General features: G+C 40.4%; 1 protein-coding gene across 22 annotated transcripts in view; it reads left to right on the top strand.

Moving 5' to 3' along the window:
• Positions 1 to 13,975, top strand: part of ELAVL2 (ELAV like RNA binding protein 2) — a 193,771-nt gene that overhangs the window by 176,519 nt on the left and 3,277 nt on the right. For 20 of the 22 annotated variants that reach the window (XM_089317905.1, XM_089317915.1, XM_089317948.1 and 17 more), the window contains 3 exons: positions 1,462 to 1,615; positions 5,451 to 5,676; positions 13,887 to 13,925. In XM_089317905.1, coding sequence (XP_089174031.1) covers positions 1,462 to 1,615; positions 5,451 to 5,676; positions 13,887 to 13,925 — 419 coding nt within the window. The remainder of the gene's footprint in view (positions 1 to 1,461; positions 1,616 to 5,450; positions 5,677 to 13,886; positions 13,926 to 13,975) is intronic. The other 2 variants (XM_089317890.1, XM_070066034.2) reach the window with 1 other exon arrangement.

Raw genomic sequence — 13,975 nt, 5'->3', positions numbered from 1 at the left:
TTGGATAAGCTTTATACATCGAATGTTTCAGCATCTAACAAATGTCAGATATTGAACTAGATATTGAGGGTACAGTAATGAGTGAGGCGTGAGGAGTGATTATAATAAACATGATTATCCGTGTAACATTTTGGATGCCATATTCCAAAGATAGGAAAAATATATAACATGACACATAAAGTCAATAAGAGGAATTAAAGCCTTCTGAAAATCAAGATTAGAAAGACTTGTGGACAAGAAGACACCAAAGGATGATGATATATAGTTTATTCATATATTTAAATTTCTGGGAACTTAAGAAGTAAAATTGTTTTAGAATAAATCAAAGGGCATTCTTTCTGATGAAGAGTAAAGTTTTTAGAAACATGATAACTATGGCCGGCGCTGCGGCTCACTTGGCTAATCCTCCGCCTGCAGCGCCGGCACCCCCGGTTCTAGTCCTGGTAGGGGCGCTGAATTCTGTCCCAGTTGCTCCTCTTCCAGTCCAGCTCTCTGCTGTGGCCTGGGAAGGCAGTGGAGGGTGGCCCAAGTGCTTGGGCCCTGCACCCCATGGGAGACCAGGAGGAAGCACCTGGCTCCTGGCTTCGGATGGGTGCAGAGCGCCGGCCGTAGCGGCCATTTGAGGGGTGAACCAACGGAAGGAAGACCTTTCTCTCTCTCTCTCTCACTGTCTAAGTCTGCCTGTAAAAAAAAAAAAAAAAGAAAAACATGATAACTCTATGCCCAGAAGCTGGTAGGGGTGACAACAATATGCCCAGTGACTTTGGAATCCTGAAGTTTGGAATGATTGGACCTGCATCCCTACTGTAGAGGGTTGCCTCCACAGAGGACAACCTGCTGCCACGAGTATACTGTGCTACATGGGCCAGTGATGTGTGCTGAAGACTTAAAAACTCTCTAGGACCAAATACTCTGTTCTGTCCACTCGGAAGTGGCAATTCCCCTTTGCCTAGAATGTTTCCAGAAATGAGTCAAGCAGGTAATGCTAGGGTTGCTTTAATTTCAGTGTTTGTTGTATGCTTTTTTTTTTTTTTTTTTTTGACAGGCAGAGTGGAAAGAGAGAGAGAGAGAGACGGAGAGAAAGGTCTTCCTTTGCCGTTGGTTCATCCTCCAATGGCCGCCACGGCCGGCGCACCGCGCTGATCCGATGGCAGGAGCCAGGTACTTATCCTGGTCTCCCATGGGGTGCAGGGCCCAAGGACTTGGGCCATCCTCCACTGCACTCCCTGGCCACAGCAGAGAGCTGGCCTGGAAGAGGGGCAACCGGGACAGAATCCGGCGCCCCAACCGGGACTAGAACCCGGTGTGCCGACGCAGCAAGGTGGAGGATTAGCCTAGTGAGCCGCGGCGCCGGCTGTTGTATGCTCTTTATAGAAAAGTTAATGAGGTGGTTTTTGAGTTTCTGAAGGGAAGTGCTTGAGTATGCATATATATATATTTAATTTAATTTCCTTTTTCTAGGTTTCCTATGCTCGCCCAAGTTCAGCTTCCATCAGAGATGCAAATTTGTATGTCAGTGGACTTCCAAAAACAATGACCCAGAAGGAGTTGGAACAGCTTTTTTCACAGTATGGACGCATTATTACTTCTCGTATTCTTGTCGACCAGGTCACTGGTAAGTAGGCAGCTGTTCTGGACAGTCATCTGCTCTCTCTGACTGGCAGTTTGTGAAGTATTTTGTCTTCTCATACAGCAGTCTTGCCTCAAGAACACATCAAAGGTATATGTGGGCCAGAAAATGCAATTTTCTGCTGGAATTGTTCATAAATATGCATGGACAAAAATAGATTGTGGAGTGTAGTGAGCGAGTTTGAGTCATTTCCACCCTGAAGGGGCAGGTTTTGAAGCCTGTTTCATGGCTTGTAATAAATTTATAGATGCTATAATCTTCCATTCCAAGCTGCCATGTGAAGAAAGCCCCCATCCTCCGTATAAAGTACTAATAAACAATCTTCTTTTTGTAAAAGCAAAGTTTAATGCAGCAGTATGCAGCTAGTTCTCCAAGGGTAGGTTCCATCCATGCATACTCATAATTGCTGTGAAGTGTGTGTTCCTAGGCTGTGCTGCGCTATTTAGGCAAATGTAAGAGTTTGCAACTTTGAATTTCCAAAAACAATTTTTTATGCCTAATGCAACTTTTAACCAAGCTGAAATGAGAAGGCCAAGAAGTTTATCAAAACTTTTGTATATAAAGGGGCCCTTCTGCCAAAGCTGTTAGTGAAAGGAAAGCTAGCAATGTAGACTTCCTTGATTATAGATTTTTAACCTGAAGTACAGATAGATTTTTCTAGTAAATGAGTTACTTGTTCTTATATAAACATTTCAGAAATAGAGAAACATGGTAAGGAGGGGGGGAAAATCACCCTGTGTAGTGCTATATGCACTTTTCTCTGTTTCATTCTCATTCCCCCACCTCCATCCCTTCCTTCTCTCTTATTCCCTCCCTGTTTTATAATCACCAGATCCTGGAGATACTTTGTATATTGCAACATCTGTTTTTTCAAGAATGCAGTGTGTTTATCCCAAGATAAAATTAAGCTTTTAATTCTCTGAGTGAAGATATCACTTTAGGTGATCTGAATGTGAGGATATGTTAGGCCTCAGTTTTGTGCCTCTGTGCTGTTCATTGGCTTCAAAGGAAGCACTTCCTCAGTGTTCTAGGTAGAAAGGTAATCTACCACTACCTGCATGCCTGGGACAGTGCCCGAGGGATACTGCTGCCAAAGAGACTTCTGTCAAGTAAGGGTATATAAGATAGTCTTAGTTGTGTGAGTTATTCCCTAATCCTTCCTATACATTCTGTCACACTGTATCGAATCCTGCAGACTACTAATGGACTGAAGTAGAAATCCAGGCCTAGCGATCAAGATTAAAATTGTTGAAAGCAACAACAATGCTTTATTTATTTTGTATGTATTATCTGTGCTTTTTAAGTCACTATTCTTAATAAAAACTTAATGAATCCAAAGTAGATTTTACTAGTGAATCAGAAAGTCCATGAAATCCTTTCACTGACAATCGGTATATTTTGAGAGTGTGGGATCACAGGTGTATCTAGCTCACTACATAGCATTTTACTTGATGGTTTTTATGTACTATTCTCCAGCTACAACATCTGCATCTTTCTGGATCCTTGCTAGAAATGCAAATTCTTGGGCCTTACCTGGCACCTATGAGTTTAAAACTCTGAGGGTGAGCATTTCACCCTCCGGTCATTCTGATAGAGGTTTAAATTTGAGGGCCACCAGCTTAGCTGATTGAACCTGTGTAGAGGCAGTTTCACTGCTTATCTAATGCTTTCCTAATGGAACAACTCGGTGTTAGGGGTCATTAATTCTTAAAAGGAGATAGTGGATAAATGAAAGGATATATTTGCCATCAATTCACTATTTCATCTTCAAACTTAAAGCTTTCAGAGCAAGCTAACTTCACCTGAAGTGAAAATTGAAACCCTACAATTTTGTTATCAGGTGGTAATAATGTGCAGTGGACATAGCTTAAGTAGAAAAGTTAGTGATAGGGGCTGTCTGAGATAAGAATATAAGGAAAAAATGCCTTTACCAACTTACACAATTCTAAGCCATTGACCTTATGTAGTATTAATTGTAAAGCAAGTAGATCTTCATTTCTTTTTCGTTTTTTAAATATTTATTTATTTATTTGAAAGGCAGAGTTGCAGAGGCAGAGAGAAGTCTGCCATCCACTGTTTCATTCCCCAGATGGCTGCAATGGTCGGAGCTGCACCAATCTGAAGCTAGGAGCCAGGAGCCTCTTCCAGGTCTCCCATAAGGGGGCAGGGGCCCACGGGCTTGGACCATCCTCCACTGCTTTCCCAGGCCATAGCAGAGAGTTGGATTGGAAGTGAAGTAGCTAAGACTCAAACCACTGCCCGTATGAGATGCTGGTGCAGCAAGCAGTGGCTTTACCCACTATGCCACAGTGCTAGCCCCTTCATTTCTTTTGAAAGTTCCTATAAGTCATGATCGTCTAATCCTTAGCCTAACATTCTCAGTACTCTGTTATTCTTTTCTTCATTGGTATACTGAATCATACATATTTTTCTAGCTGCTCATCCCAAGCCAGTAGTGCTAGGACCAGCTTGTTTGCCAAGAAGCATCTTCCTGCATATTGTTATCTCCTGATAACCAGCTGTGGCCACCCTGACTGACCTGTTCATGCCAATTAAACAGAATAAGTTTGGTTTCCCTTTACCATTTCTCATACACTGGAGAGACGGTTAGCCATTCTTTGCTTTGATTCTGTCTCTACAAGTGGGAAAGTGTGGGACATGGAGTGATCTTTCATAGTCAGAAGTAATGCTGTGAGGCCAGAAAGCTTTGGTGCTTTACTTTAAAAAATTAAATTTTAAAAATTATTATTTGAGGGAAGGAGGGAGAGAGCAAGAGAGCCTGAGAGTGCAGGTGCTCCTGTTTGCTGGTTCACTCCCAGATGCCTGCAATGGCTCTTACCAAACCCAGGAACTCAATCCAGGTCTCCCACATGGGTGGCAGGAGTGCAGTTGAGCCATCACTGCTGCCTCCTAGAGTCTGCATTGGGGGTAGCTGGAGTTGGGAGCTGGAGCCAGGTATTTGCTATGGGATGCAAGTGTCTAAATCAGCATCTTAATAGCCACACAAAAAAATGCCTACCCTGATGTTTAACTTTGTATTTATTTTATTTAAGTTATACAAGTTTCATGTATTTAGTATATACAGATTTAGAAACACAGTGATACTTCTCCCCCATCCTCCCTCCCACCCAGCTTTTTAATTTATTTTTAAAAACTTAGGTCTCTTTTCACCTTTTTTTCCCTCTCCATAATACTCATATTATTTCTTTAATTGGAAGCATAGGAAACTTCAGAGTACCAGGAACTTCTGCAAACATTTTTTCTAAAAGGATGTGTGTACAATAGTATTGAGCTGAAAATTAAAAAATTTATCTGAAATGTATCTTTTACCATGGTTAAAAATATAACATAGCTTTCTAGCATTTTTAGCAAAGGCTGGTTCTCTTGCTATAAGGAAAGGAGCTACCGTGCCCCTCATTTCTAATCTGCTTATCTAGTAGCACGATTTGAAAAATGGAACTTGGGTATACTGTTGATGTTGTTAAAGACAGTGTCTGGGAGGGAAAGAGGAAGGGAGGGGGAGAGAGAGAAAATATGGACGTCCTTGTGCTTTCTCATCTTGGCTTATTGGAAGGCATGTGATAATCAGTACTCATATTGCATAAATGACTTCATGCATTTAAAAATTGCAAAATTATGATTCTCCACTGAATTGCTAGTAGGTTAAAGTAAAACTTTCCTCTTGGTGTGATTTTTGTGGCAAATGTTTATGTGGGTGAAAACATGTTCTTGAGAAGGAAAAATTAATTTATCCTTTCTTCTCTCCCTCCCCTCTCCTTCCACTCCCTCTTTCCCAAATCTTTACTCAAATCTACCATAGGCATATCAAGGGGTGTAGGGTTTATTCGATTTGACAAGCGGATTGAGGCAGAAGAAGCTATCAAAGGCCTAAATGGCCAGAAACCTCCTGGTGCCACAGAGCCAATCACTGTAAAGTTTGCTAATAATCCAAGCCAAAAAACCAATCAGGCCATCCTTTCCCAGCTGTACCAGTCTCCAAACAGAAGGTATCCAGGACCGCTAGCTCAGCAGGCACAGCGTTTTAGGTAAGTCTGGTTTAGTTCTTGTGCCCAGCTACTAAAACTGAAAGAGAGTTTACCACCCACTTTGATTGACAGAATCTCTGGTTTGCTTTCATCATTTTTGTTGTTGGTGTTTTCTTTCTTTCTTACGGGCACAGAGACGACCTACCTATTTGGGGAATAGTTTCTTTCGCTAATATTAAAGGTGGAAGCAAAAGGCCAGTAACTCATAGCAATGGTTCTCTGGCCGGGGCGATGCTACTAAACATCCTGTAGCATACACAGCATAGCTCCAACGGCAGATTATTGGCCCCAAACATGGATAGTGCCATGGTTGAGAATTCCTAACATACAGACTGCTGGAGTCTTCTTAACTGTTTCCAGTGCTTCTGTGTCTCCCCTTTAAAAAGTTTTTTTCTTGATAAACTTTTTGTTCTTGTGTTGCTAGTGTTTGAATTTTTGGATCAAGCTGTTTAGTTATTTGTTTTATAATATCTCCACTCTTAAGGATATGTAATGTATGTGAATACATGTCTGCAGATAGATAAATGCCCCTGCCCTTGATTTTTCCTTATATTTTAAAGGTTGACTGTCTCAGTCTTTGTGGGTTATGGTCTCTGCCTTTAAAAAAAAGTCTATTTAAAAATATAAGAGCCATTCTTTGCTCTTGGACCATGCAGCAACTGGTGTCGGTCTGGATTTGGCCTGTGGGTAGTTATTGCTGACCTCTGTGTAGTCCATAAAATGGTGATGACTTTAGTCTAAAGAAGGCACTTTCTTATTAACAGGTGTAAGTAGTCCAGTTTTTTGTTTTATTCTGATGCTAGGATAACAACCCATTTTGGAGTCATTCAGAAACCATTCCAATCTGCATTTAAGAGAAGTGACTTTAGGAAGTGAAACGGAACACAAAGTTTGCAGGTTCACAAATAAGTCAGTTTTTATTTTCCAGGACATTTAAAAATATCCTTTTAGGCCATATGGTGTACTTCAGCCATAATACTATCTAACCCCTCATACTATTTTTTTTTTAATTACAAGTGTTTATCAATTTTATTCATTCCCTTCCTGGGACAGAATAATTAATTATCAAACATATAGTCACAAATTTAACCCAATGAGAAGTTATATGTTTTCTAGTTCATGTGCATTTTTTTTCATGGTGGTTAAAGCATGCTGAAGAGAGTAGGGATAAAATCAATTAAAATACTTCCTTTTAAGAAATATTTGCTGTTTTACTTGAGGTATGAGGAAGCTGTTTTCCATAAGTGCCACATTAAACTCTTAAGTTGGCTTTTGCCCTGGAAAAAGAGATGGTGCTCTTAAAAGGCTACTATTAAACTGGGTGACCAGGTCCGCAGTTGTGAGCTCTGCTGCTGCTTTGTGAGGAGAGGGGGAGAGTGTTAGTGGGAAAGAAATGTTCACCACCTTTGCCTTTGGTGGATGCTAGAAGAGAATCAGCTCCAGGGGTGAGGAACATCTGGCAAAATTATTTGGTGTGGCCCTGCCAAGGCAACTGCAGATGGGACTCGAAATGCAATAAAATCTATAGCAGGCTAATTTTTAAGCTGTTAATTTTTTTTGGCCCACGAATGATGTTATAAATATCCAAATGGCCCTCAGCAGAAAAGAGGTTCCCCATCCCTGAGAGGGAGAGGTGCATCATGCTTGCTTGATACTTGCCCTGGTCGAACAGGAAATGTCACAGAACTGATTTTTAGCTCTGCCTCTGAGTTTGCTGTGTGGCATTGTCCTTAAGTGAAAGTATATATAAATACTCCCAACCCCCACACTGAGGACAGAGCATGAAGGAATTTTACAAGTGTCTTAGATGGCCTGTCTAGTCAACTTCAGGATTCTCTGGGGCCTGGAAAGCAATTTTGAGCTGAATTAGAAGAAGGTTCTTTATAACCTATTTTAATGCTGAGAAATTTCTTTATAACCTATTTTAATGCAGAGAAATTATAAAATGTTTGATGTTAATAGAAAGCCATGTTAGTTTAAATTGTTATTTTTCCCATCCAATTTAAGCTGTTTTTGTATGGTAATCATGAAGTAAGATAGCATTTTAACAATGAAGATTGAGTTTGGAGGAAGATTGGGCAAGGAACAGAAAAGACAGGAGAGTGCCTGATTGCTGAAGGGGCGAGGCTTGCAGGTGACCCCATGTTAAAGTGTTGATGACTGCACCATCCATTCTCAGCTCTCCCAACCCTTCCCGAATGCCCTGTGCTTTTTATTCAATGGGGTGATGCCCCCACCCACAGCGTGTTCCTGTGGGTCAGATTCAATAGCTTTTAGACACATGTAGAATCATGAACTTGGAGATTAGATTCTTGACTTTCAGAGAAATTTTTGAAGAAGGGAATAAGAGTTGTTTCACGTTTTAGGCGAAGCCTGGTCAGTAGGTGGGGTAGATTGTTCTTTGCTGTATTGGGTCCTGTCTGTGGTTCCCTTCCCTCTACTTCCCAATCCTCCCGTAATCTCTGTGCAGATAATTAAATAAGGAACTAGTTAATGTGCTCAGTGAAAGTCTGATTTAGACTGGGTGTCGGGAAAAATCCAGACCCTTTATTCCTAGAGTTCAGGGTTTAACTTGATGTGTGTTTGAGGCTTTTCTTTAGTATCTTTAACTTTGCTGTTACTGACTTGATTCTGCCCCCTACCCCTTGTTCTGCTAAGTAAAGGTTGTTCCTTCTTTCACTTCATCCAGAACCTTGAATTAACGACGGTTGTGTTTTGTTGATATTTTGCTCCTTTCTGTTGAGGAGTTGTGGTCTAGATTTCAACACGTACTTTGTCCCTAGTATTTGTGTTTGAATGCTCTCAGCCTTGGGTTTGTCATTTTCCAGCAGACACTGAGAGTATCTCACTGTGTTTTTTCTGTTGTCTTGGGAGTTGAGATTGGGGAATATAAATTATAAATATTACAGCAGTAGCTAAGGAACTTTTACTACTTACAAAGCCCACCATATCTTTTAAGGGCATGTAGTAAGATTTAAACTTTAAAGTGATCTTGTGAGGTTTATGGCTCAGTTAACCCATGTGCGTAATTAGAGAATTATTTTAACATGAGCAGTGCTAATCAAATAAGCTTATTTAATTGACTGCAGTTCTCAATAAATAAAGTTGTGTTTATTTTGATGGGCAGTTTGATTCAAGCTCCTTAAATATATATTCTTGGGACATGATGTGTAAATTAAACTTTAAGCCAGATTTTTTCATGTTCTCTGATGAAGCAGCCTTAACTTTGTTGAATGTGATCTAGTCTAATGCTCATGTGCCCACTTCTGTGAACCTTTATGCATTTCTAAAAGAGCCTTTTAACTTAGCTCTAGAGTTGCATGCAAGACATTTGTTGCATCATGACAATTTCATTTTGGAAGAAACTGCTGTCAGTCCTCTTGCACGCTCCTCTTTCTCAGAAGATGAGATACTCCCATCTGGTTGAATCAAGGTGTAACTTAATTATGAAGTGGGTCTTGATCAGTGTTCTAGAAAGGTGTGGATAACTATTATTTGTACTATTCAGAATTTTATTTCTCATTAGTAACCTCTCCATATTTTTATTTCTGATTTTAATTTTAGTTTATCTACTTGCATGTGAGCCTTCTGTGGTCTATCAGCTAGTTTTTTTTTTTTTTTTTTAAGGCAGAATTTTTTCAAATGTGTTTTAAATTAAGAATTTTAGGAAGTACAAAATTTTCGTACACTCCTCCTCTTACCTCCCTTTCCATATTTTTATCTAGTGTTAACATTTTGGATTAATGTAATGCACTTGTTACTGCTGGTAAAGCAATATGAACACATTGTTATTACCTGCAGTCCATAGTTCATATCATATCTATCTTTGTGTTGTGTAGTTCTATGGACTTTGACAAATATCTAGTTATTTATCTACCATATTCACAGCATCATATAGACCAGCTAAAGTTCTTGAGAATTAGGCAAGTACTTATTTTGTTTTCTGCTTATAAAAATCTGCCTTTGGAATGTGACTGCTGTATCTTAATAAATGGTTCTGTTCAAAGTATTGACTAGTTTAATCTGAGCTGCATTCTTGCTAATAGAAAAAGGTACACACTGGCCTATTAAGTATTTTTCATAAATTACATAAATTCTAATCAAACATAGAAAATAAATATAGGATAAAGTAACAAACAGTATATAAAATGTTTCTTTCTAATTGCTGGCTGGTTTCACATTTCATTTACCTAATATCTTAATAAATAATACGGCTTCTAAAGCAAGATGCATAAAGTAATATTGATGATTTTCAGTTTCCTCTCTGACTTCACTTGAAACATACTGGATTATCCTGCGCCTAACCTCATAATGTAACGTGTACTGGGATTAGGAGAAATAATTGTCTCTCCTTTTTCTTATTTAACTTGGATTTTTTCTTCCTGGTATTATCCTCAACTCTGATTTATTATTATTATTTTTAATGAGGATCTTTTTTAAGCCACCTTCTCTTGAAGTGAAGGCTACTGTAATTAAAGCTAGGTTATCCAACCCAATCCTTCAAATCCCCTTAATGTTTATTTGTAAAGTAGATTATGTCTGGGCTAAGGAATAGGTGAGATGGCTATGGCCACTTTGCTCCTCTGAGTACTGCTCATTCTTCCCTCAAGGGGAGGCATGCAATGGTTTGGGGAGTGAGTGTGGATACTGGGCACAATGCATTTATTATATATAAGAAAATAATTATTTTTAATTTTATATTTTATTTGAGAGAGCAAGAGCTCCCCCATCCACTAGTTCACTCCCCAGATATGTACAGTATCTGGGACTGGGCCAAGCTAAATCTTAAATTGGGACCCTTTATTTTCCACATTTGTGATAAGGATCCAAGTACTTGAGCCATTTCTTCTGTCTCCCAGCATCTGCATTGGCAGGAAGCTAGAGTCAGGTGTCAGAGCCAGGACTTGAACCCAGGCTGCTCTGGGGCATCCCGGGTGCCTTCTTAACCGCTAGGCCAAACAAGTGCCCCAAGAACGCTTTATTTTTAAACATTAAAAATATACTTAATGACTTCAACTTTTACCTTCCACAGAGGAGTACATCATCATGCATACCCGCTGAGTCATACCGAAGACTTTTAGCTTGATCTCCATTTAAAAAATTGACTTCAGTTTTAAGTTACAGTATATAAAAGATGTCCTTGAGCTATGGACAGACATGGCAAAGACATGCAATGTAGGAGGTAATCCTTATGTCCTTTGTGAGATACTGCACCCTTTTCTCTTGTACCTACCTGATTCATAGCTAGCCAACTGCTGCTGGACGTGGGGTACATGCTGCCCATGTGGTGCACCAGTGCCTTCTCTGGTCTTCTGTGGAATGGGGTGTGGATAGCGCTGAAAGAGCAAGGAAAGTTACTGGGCTGAGCTGCATTGAGGCAGAGGGTGTCAGCAGCACTTGGCACAAGTCTCCTTGGTCTGATGCTCTTCTCTCCCGTTCCTGGTGATGGGAAAGGAGAGAGAGAGAGAGAGAGAGATCTATAACTTAAATTCCAAAGGGCCGAATTTTTCCTAAAATAAAGATGAGTACAGAAATCCGTGAAAATCTTGATAATCACATAGTGCTTCACAGATTGAGCAAAGAGGAGACCCAGTGGGAGCATCATGAGGGATCTGAGTCTAGAAGTCCTAGACCTCCTGTCTGGTGATTCTGAGGATCGAGGGACAGGAGTGAGATTCTGTCTCCCTCAAATAATGTTACTCATTTCTGGAGTAGGCTTGAATGCTACCCTGCTTTGAAAATACTGAAAATTTCTTTAGCAAATTCTGAGTCTGAGCTTTTGGTTACTGTCCTAACTGGGTAGTGGCCGAGAGTGGTGGTCCTTATGTCTAGACAGGTGCTGCCACATTTTTTAGTGAACTAATGTGTTGCCTCTGTACTCTTGGACTCAGTACTGTATACAGGGACTTCAATATGCTGTTCTATACTACAGGTATCATATAAGGTTAGGAAATTGCACAAGGCTTGTGGACAATAGGATTAAATAAGTTTATCTTTGTGCAACAATATTTTTAAATTATTGCACAGCTTTTTTAAAAAAGATTTATTCATTTGAATGGCAGTTTAACAGAGGGGGAGGGAGAGAAAGACCTTCCGTCCACTGGTTCACTTTTCTAGAAGGCTGCAACGGCTAAGGCTGGGCCAGGCTGAAGCCAGGAACCTGGAACTTCTTCCAGGTCTTCCCAGTGGGTGTCAGGAATCCAGGTCTTGGGCCGTCTTCTGCTGCTTTCCCAGGCCATTAGCAGGGAGAGCTGGATCAGAAGTGGAGCAGCCAGGATTTGAACTGGTGCCCAAATGGGATGCTGGCATTGCAGGTGGCAGCTTTACCCACTATACTACAATGCTGGCCCTGCATAGCTTTTTTGCTACACTCATTTAATGAACTTTCTGAAGACCCCTGCATGGATATGTGTGGATGTCAAAACTGTGCACCAAAATAAACTTTTAATCCCATTTTCCCATGGATCCTTTAAAGTATCCTTATATGCCAAAAGCAGATTTTCTGTCAGATGACTTTATGTGTGTGTTAGTGATACCAGTTGGTGCTGACCTGTATTTCTGGTGTTGGTGGCCTTAATTCTTGAATTATAAAGGCATGATATCTTTGATCGTATTTACCCTTCTACAGGTAACAAAGCTGTCGCACACATATACTCTTTTCACACATGTGCTTTTGTCCCTTGCAAATGCAAACAGGCTCACTCAGCTGGTTCTCCTGGTAGTTTTCTTATTTAATAACTTCATTACCTTTGTTTAATCATCAGATAATTTATTTTAAACATGCCATGATATAGGTCTGTGGTCAGTGGTACAGTGAGACATAGTGGGACAAGACACACACACACACACACACACACACACACACCCCAGTGAGGATCCTTTGTTGTTGTGGTTTGTAGTGTTTCCCTGCAGTTGGGTTACATCGGCTTTGTTCTTTTTTTTTTTTTTTTTTTTTTTTTTTTTTTTCAAAACAAAAAATGCTCAGTGGAGATTAGGGGCAGGTATTCGTGGGAAGTGTTCCTTTTCACTTCTGAAAGACCAGCCAAAATGTGTTTTGGCTTTTATAAAAACTAAAAGGAATTGCTTTTTCTTGTGTGGTGTAGCCTGACTTCATGCCATAGGTTAGATGATAAACTGGAGACTTTTCTTCAAATTTACCCTTTACGGGTGTTTAAAAGAAAGAAAGAAACTTTGTTCTTTATGACCCAAGGTCGTCTTGGGAGAGGGTTAAGCATGGTAGCTCCACAGGGAGGTCATATGGGGTATGTGTTAAGTTTTGCATGCCACCTCAAAGCAGATATATGGGGTACACTGTGAAACTTAGGACATCACAGTGATCTTTTGACCATGATAAAGGAAGAAGAATCGAGTAATATAAAATTCATTTAATTTTTGGAACAGGGAAAGGGTAGAAAGTTGAGAAGAATACTTCATTGCCCTGTCACTTTATTTGAACTTTTTAAAAGATAATCATGTTGCCTTGTTTGTTTCCTGCCTAGTTTCTTAACCCTGAGTAGGGCTACACTTCCTGTCGGGGGTGGGGGTGGGGGGTGGGGGGTGGGGTGGTAAATACAGCGTCAGGCTTAGGATCTGAACCTCCAGCTTTGTTGCTCACTAAAGCACTGGATCTTTCTTCTTTACTTCCCTGGACCTTAGCTTTGTATATTTGAGCAATGGGAGCATTAACCAAGATTGTAAAGTTCTTTTTTATGCCTCTTTGGTTCTAAGAGACAAAAAGTCCTTCCAAGTTGGGTGATGGACAACTACAGAAATCTGTGATATCAGTCAGTGAATATCAGTACCACCATTTACTGTTGTGTGGACAAGCAATGCCTTTGTATCCCCAGTAAGCAGCAGAATTGTTAAAAGTGATATATGGCAAATCCGGAGCACTTCGAAGTTGCCTGCTCAGAACGCAGTGGTTAGCTCTTCCTCAGGTTCCACATTTCCTCTCTGAGCACTTTCCTCAGGTGACCATCATACTTTGCCTGCACTGACCCTTGATCAGCTGTATCTGTGGGAACAGCTAATACCCTGTGCCCATGGCTGCTCATCCTCTCAGGAATATGAAAAGACTCAAGTGTACCTTGAGACTTCACATAGAAGCAGTGTGCAGATATGCCCTTGGATGATGGCAGTGAGGAGCCCAGCTTTCTCGATCATCAAGGGGAAAACTTAAAACTGAAGTTTGCTAAATGTGTGTTTTGCAGGTTGGACAATCTGCTCAATATGGCTTATGGAGTAAAGAGGTAATGATAGAGGTTCATGATAACTCATCATCCCTTCCCACGATTGGTTT

Source organism: Oryctolagus cuniculus, chromosome 1, assembly GCF_051225735.1.
Source record: "Oryctolagus cuniculus isolate XC-2025 breed Fujian yellow rabbit chromosome 1, ASM5122573v1, whole genome shotgun sequence".
NCBI classification, from domain to species: domain Eukaryota; kingdom Metazoa; phylum Chordata; class Mammalia; order Lagomorpha; family Leporidae; genus Oryctolagus; species Oryctolagus cuniculus.
This window is presented reverse-complemented; position numbering and strand designations above follow the sequence as displayed.